Source organism: Clinocottus analis, unplaced genomic scaffold, assembly GCF_023055335.1.
Source record: "Clinocottus analis isolate CAN_PGR_092001 unplaced genomic scaffold, fCliAna1.0.p SCAF_13, whole genome shotgun sequence".
NCBI classification, from domain to species: domain Eukaryota; kingdom Metazoa; phylum Chordata; class Actinopteri; order Perciformes; family Cottidae; genus Clinocottus; species Clinocottus analis.
The window spans coordinates 1,093,251-1,100,303 of NW_027175854.1; the positions used below are offsets into that span (position 1 = coordinate 1,093,251).

A 7,053-nucleotide genomic window follows, 5' to 3' on the forward strand; every position below is an offset into this window, starting at 1 on the left:
GTATGTCACAATAATGAAGTTTCATTTAGCTGCTTCAGTTTCGGTAAAGTGCATGCTGGCTCACAGCTGCACTTAACTATCTCAGAGCCACAAAGTGCTTCATGGATGACGCATTTTTGCAGACCAACCCTGAAGTTAGCGTTGCGCTGATTCCCTTGACAAAAAGCCGATGGGATTTTCCATTGGGTTTCATTGCACAATTTGTTCAGCACAATAATCTTCACAATTGAGCACCACTTTAATAATAAACGCTATAAATAAACTACTCATTTACGGATATTTTTTTCATATCGTAGGATAAAACATTAAAAACACTTAAACTGGTGTTAACCACTAACTTTATTTCAGGCATCTAACCAGAAAACCTGACTTTAAGATTAAGGGACCGGAAGCGCAAAAATGCAAACTCATGTCCAAGTTTTCAGACTTTTTCCTGCAACATTCTGTTGTTGTATGTTATGTTATATGTCAAAAATGTCTGATGTCAAAAAGGCCGATTAGGAAAACAAACATCAGAGCATTTCTTTCCAATTAAAAATAAACCAGCATGTTTTCCAGCATCCCATGAGACTATCTTCCTAATACAAGCAGACCATGTATATTCACACATGCACGTTTTTTTTGGGGTTCTGCTGCCTGTTATATTTGTTTGGTAATATCTTCTATTAATGACCACATTGATTTACTTATCTTACAACCCAGGTTTTTGCACTTCAGGGCTCGATAGTGGCCAATCAGGAACAGACGACTTAAGGGTTTGTATTTCTTGTCTGGCCTTCTTTTTTCCTTTGTTTATTAATCAGTGTATGAATGTGTTGTCCCACTTGCACTTCCCCTTACCATGCTGCTTTTGTGATTCTGCAACAATAAGGTCCATTAATCTTTAATAAAACAGAAAGCAGCCTTTCCAGGAGTAGAAGTAAGAATTTCTCAAAATAACCCATGGTGGAAGTGGAACAATGTAGAGAAAGTCCTGCTTCATTTAGGCGGTTGTTTTAGTGTTTGAAGGGGGCTGACATGTCTCAGAGAACATTTTTTAAGTCTCTTAATTAACAATACACGCCAGAACATTTCAATACAGCTACAAAAGTTCCTAACTTCTTAACACTCACTATTAGTAGTTTTAAACATTTTAAATTACAGGGCAATTTGTCATTTTTTGAAGTGTTTAATTCAGTATTTGGACAGTGGAACAGACCCAATGTATCGCTGGTAGTATTCTGACATCTGGTGGATCAATTCAGTACTACATTCTGATTTCAAGAGGTTGCAGCACTTTCTCTTAATAAGTGATTTGAATTAACTTTTGATTAAAAAAAAAAATGTGGTTTGGATTCTAAACTCTTGCCATATAACAAAAGTCATGAAATAATGTATTATTCAGAAGTTGTGTACATTAAAAACTGGTTGTGGTTAAATGAATGCCTTTGTCATGACATTGAATTATTTGCCAGCTTTTGCAAATAATAAACTTGAATAAAACCTTTATAAAAAGGACTGTTTGATAAAATGTTTTGTTGTGAAATCCTGTTCTACAGTGGTTACAAATGCACATCCAGAAAGGTCATGCATGACCCGCTAAACTTTATTTTTGTAGATCAAAACAAAGAACAGTATTAAAAACATTTCAACACTGTTATGACATCCATCCAGTGTGAAAAAAAAAGATGGATTCAAGCACTTTTGGCTTAACATCATGCTCAGAATTAGTCATGAAACATAATTCTACTTTTTAAATGAGTTTCCATTACTATCAAAAAGTTGAATTGATCATGCCAAAGCAGACATAGTAGGTGAAAAGAAGATTCACAGAACTTCAAGTTTGTGACGTTCAATCATTCGTTTGATAATGTATTTCAATATGCAGCCTGAAAATGCAGTGGAGCACAAGGTCCTCAGGCAGGACGCAGGTGAGATCAGCCCAGGTAGAGGGAGGGAGGGAGGCGAGCTTTTGAGGGTTCTTGGAAGTAGGGGGTTGGGAAAAGGGTTCATGTTTCAGAAACAGGGAAAGATGGGATTTAGGAGGGCTGATTTCGAGGCTTTGTTTTCATTTCTTCTTGGGTTTTGCCTCCAGGGGTTGGCCAATATCCTTCCCACGCAGTTTCAGCCCTGTTCATGAGAGAAGATGAGCAATAGTTAAATATTGCACCACCAGATTCTATGAGTATAGGCGTAGTCCTCTAGGAGCAGCCCAGTACAATTGCAAAGTAATGAAGATTATTTTCACGCCCTGCACGGACCTGTTACGTACGCACTTCTGACCACAGTTCTGCTGCTCCGGCAGAAGTAGGTGGAGCCAGAGGGGCCCACAGTTTAGAAAGCTACACCTATACTAATGGAATCAGGGGTTACGCTACGTAACTGACATTATATATTGTACCAGGCTTCTTCGTCTACGAGCTGCCGCTTTTGGGTTGAGGGCGAAGCTGATGCAGTCTATGCCCCACTGAAACTCCAAGGTCACGAGCACACATTAAACTAAAGAGAAAGTACACAAAATGTGCAATTGCCACGTGTAATGAGGCTGGGAGGCGCCGACTGTGCCACGGTTAACAGTGCGGTGAGCATTAAACCGATCATGAGGGTACTGCGGTGTGGGTTACGCCTGCTGGCATCGCAAAATCTCTCAGATCTGGTGCCCAGCAGATCCCGAACCAGTGGCTTAGCGGCAGGCAAATGACACAGAGGAGGCCGAGAATATAGAGCGTTGTATCACTCATCCTTAACAGCCTCAAGTGAACCCGGAGGGTAGAGGGGAGAGCCAAATAAGGACCCGCTATGGAAGCACTGAGTGCAGGACACATGGATAAAAAATAAATAAATCTCAATCGAGAAGCATATTCTTACCGATCGCTCTCTCTACCTTGCCCAGGACCTGGTTGTTGGGAATTGCTTTTCCGCACTCGTAGTCTGCAATGACCTGAGGCTTCTCATTGATTTTCTGAGGAAAAGATTTGCATTAAACAATTTAGAATTTTGTTATAAGCCCAGCTAGGAAAAACACTGTTGCTGGATATATAATTACAGGCTGCATTCGTTTACACAATAACATTCAAACCAATAATTGATTAGCTTAATTTCCTGCTTTTAGGTTTCTTCTACTGTATGTTTGTTTATCAGATATATCAACATATGTAAAAAATGTAAAGAAGGTTTTTCAAATCCTGACCAAGGCATCCGTTTAAGCAGTACCACCAACTTATACATGTTACATGTCAACAACTGTATACTCACAGTGGCCAGGTCTTTCTGGGTCATTCCTTTTTCCTGTCTGCCTTGCTGAATGTACTTTCCCACCTCATGGGGAACCCTGTCATGGTGAAGCTCCTCTGTCTCACGGTCCAATTTGGATGTGTTCTTTGTCACAAGATGCTGCTTGTTCTGTCCTGCAGACCCTGTGGGACAAGCAGCGGATCAAAGTAATGTTGGGGCATCATCCAGGGCGGTAGACATGAAATATCACAGCTCAAGCACGAGCAGAGGTGCTTGGGTAATTACTTGGGAAATTACACGTGTACAGAAAGTATGGATTTACATTTTTTGGATGTCTCAACTTCCTGTCCGTGTCTCTGAGCAGCTGCTATTGCCTAGAAAAAAGATGGACATGTTCAAAATCTAACATTTCAAAAGTCACACTACATATAGCTAATGCTTTTTATCCAAAGGCACTACTCCATATTCATTGACTATAGGTTGTATTATGACCAAGCTGTATTCAGCTTAGTATTATAAAACATGAAACCAACTGTTAGTTAATAAGCAACGAAACTGCGTATCTGATTATGACGCATCGATCAAACAGAAGGCCTCAAGCACAGCGACAACTTTAGAGGCCGTTGCTCCTCTTCCTGTTAACATTATTTACCCAGGACTAACCGAAAACATATTCATACTGTACCATATTCAGATATTACATTAGAGCAAATATTAAAGTAAAGCTGGGTGTATGATGTATACATAGATATATCTCACATAAAAACATAAATGTGTTTCTGGTGTAGTTATGAGCAACGTTAGCTATAGCCATGTATATTTGCAGGTTAGCGTGCTAACGACAGCTAGCTAGTGGCTATTTGATGACCGTCAACTATTAAAACAGTTAAGTTAACGTCGCTAACTAACTTGGCGTCAACCACCCACTTGAATAACGTGTATAAGGTTCATGTGAGGTTTAGTTTTGCCGAAGAGATTCTTAAGTTAATGATAATGTGTAACTAACGCTCCATGTTCATTGTTGTTATTGTTAAATTAGCCAGTAGCTAGCTAGCTAGCTAAAGTGAACCAGGGCGCATGAGGAGCGTGTGTCGCGTGAGTCTGTAACACCACGTGTAGAAATTAACGCTTTAACAAATGCACTCTGCATAAAGCCATTTACTCAGTGTGACTGTGAGCTGAAACCAGCATAGTTCAGAGGATCCACAGTTGAAGGTTTGCTCGGAAACAAGTTGCAAACGCACAGACAAAGTCGGACGCTCGTGCTAACCTGCTTGGATTTGGACTGAGAAGTAGTCGGCCCCTTCTTCCTCAAGACAGTCACGGTGTCCCAGTCACTCTCTGCCATGTTGCTAGGGGTTCACTCGTTACCCAAACTATGTAATATAGATATAAAAATAAGTACAACGCGGTGTGTTTAAAAGTACCCTTGTTTTCTTTTAGAGCAGGTAGTGTTGCTACAGCTAATTTGACGCTGCGTTCAGAACGAACCCCCCACGCGATCTGCCAAAGCTTTATTTACAACAGACACACGGACAGTAACACGATGGAGTTTCAGCAGCAGCGACCTGTGCTGGTGAAGCACGCACACCTGCATCCGCATCACAGGTTACAGCAAGTACAGCCCGATTGCACTTGTTTATATACACTGCGGCCTAGTAGCCCAGTTAGAACAGATCAGTTCAGCAAAGTACACGAACTTCCAAAAGTTGATGCTTCAATAGTACAACTACTGGTAACAAATTGTCATTCGAAATTAATTTAGACATCATTCTGAATAATGAGTTGCTGATTGCACTAATTGTATGTTTTGTGTATAATGTTTTTTTTCTAAGCAAAATGTAAAAGGGAATTTCACTAACTTTACACAATGGTAGCATAGTAATACACAATCAACACACTGAATGATAGGATTATGATTATCTATGATTTTATTTTTAAAAAAAAGCCAATTTATGAAGGGGATAGAACAATATTAAAGACTGCATGTACCACTTTAAAACTAATATAATGATTGAAGATTAGCCAATAAAAAAAAGTAGTCTTTGATCATCAATTTGGTGAAAGTGAGCTGTACAATATTATGCACTGACTGCAACCTCAGCTGGTCTGTAGACCACAGTTCACCAGTTACAGGACATTTCAGAGGCAGCGTCGCTGTTTCGTCTCGTGCGGATGGGGGACCAGCCGAACTCTGACTGGGCATCGTCCGCCTGGTGGAGACGTCCTAAGCGGTAGCCATGTTTGGAACTCTGTTTCCCTGCCCACACGCGAGACTTGGGATTCATCTGGAAATAGATAAAGCAGAAATTAGTGCCGGACACTTTGCACTGATGTGTTTAAAGGTCTCAGAAACAGTCCAACAAATAGAAAACAGGAAATATTTGGTTTCCCCGATTAAAAAAACATTATGATAATCCAAAACGTTAGTTAGTGCTGTACTATGCTCTGTACTAGACTCATACTAGAATATTCACAGTGCTGATTAAAAAATATACAGTACAGGATTACTGACAGTTTTTTCTTTGTACATTATCTAGATGCCATCAGAAACTATTTGTTTCTCACCTGAACAAAAACAGCTGTGTTCATGTGAAGAGTCTCAACTCGCTCTGACAAGTGATTCAACCACTCCAGGTGGTCAGCAATAGACTGGGTGAGATCGCTGTTGCTCTGTTTTAGAAAAAGAAAAAAAAAACAAGTCAAAATAGGAGAAATTAGTTTTGATGAAACAGTTGATTACTATTATTTTCAGGACCGATGGGGATTTCTGGCATGCCGGACCTAACCGCAGACATGTTGTCCTTCAGTTCAACAGCGCCAAGCCGAACATGCTCCAGTTTGTCGATCTGCTCCTTCAGCCGGTCGTCGAGCTCCTGCATCATCATCAGGCCTTCATCGGGCCGGACGCCCCGCTTGGTCGCCATCCTGGTTCACAGAAAAAAAACACCTGTTATCCTAGTATACTTTTTTTTTTTTTTAACAAAGTCCTGATACTCACTTAGTGGGCACCTTTTTAGAAACGGTTTGCTTTGAGCTCAACTTATTAAAGTTGTATTTGCAGACAACTGAAGGGTTTCTTCACTGAGTTTTAGGTGCAACCACCAGAGGGCGACACCGCTTTGACTCCACGTACATCCTCTTTTCAAACGTCCGACAGGGAACCCTTCTGTACTGCAGTGCAACAACCCTGCTGCAGTCTTTGCAGACACATTTTACAAATATCACCGTTTAAAAAGATCCCCGGTGTCTGAACCACATCCCCGATCATGAGAAACTAAAAAGGTTGTGCGTGTTTGCCAGGATCCCAAATATCACTTGCAACTGGATGAAAACACCCACAGTGGACAAATCTGGATTCAATGTTCAACTTCGAAACAGTCTTCCACAAAGACACACCGTGTTTTCAGGACTTTCGAGGACATTGACTTGCATTCATTTCTAGGAGACTTTCCCCAACAGAAAGCCTAATCCCACCTCTTACCAAACCATAAAACAAGTATTCACCCTAAAATGTAAAATATGATGTTATTAGGACGTATTAGGACGTTCGTCCCCCGTTACATATGTCCACAGAAGGCGAGTAAAACACAACCAACCCACCTTTTAGCTAAAATCTGATTTAAAGAGACATTGCAGACTAGCTACGTAGCTAAATAATAATTTAGCCACGTTAAAAAATCAAAGCTGTTCTGCTTCATCAGATCATATCGCCTCCCAACAACTTCCATCCCCACTAGAAAGAAAGCATTGTTACATTTCAGGGCTCGTCCCTCACGATGTTTTTCTTCGTGTTAACAAAAACAGAACGAGTCAACATCACACATGCAGACGGCCTCG

General features: G+C 40.6%; 1 protein-coding gene across 1 annotated transcript; it reads right to left on the bottom strand.

Annotated features, from left to right (window-relative positions):
* Positions 1 to 1,821: 1,821 nt before the first annotated feature.
* On the bottom strand, positions 1,822 to 4,725 carry edf1 (endothelial differentiation-related factor 1). Its single transcript, XM_068574787.1, has 5 exons — positions 4,484 to 4,725; positions 3,536 to 3,587; positions 3,235 to 3,395; positions 2,848 to 2,941; positions 1,822 to 2,109 (listed from the first exon to the last, which is right to left on the bottom strand). Exons 1-5 carry the CDS (start codon positions 4,559 to 4,561, stop codon positions 2,048 to 2,050), a joined length of 447 nt encoding a protein of 148 aa, XP_068430888.1. The 5' UTR covers positions 4,562 to 4,725; the 3' UTR covers positions 1,822 to 2,047.
* Positions 4,726 to 7,053: the final 2,328 nt, after the last annotated feature.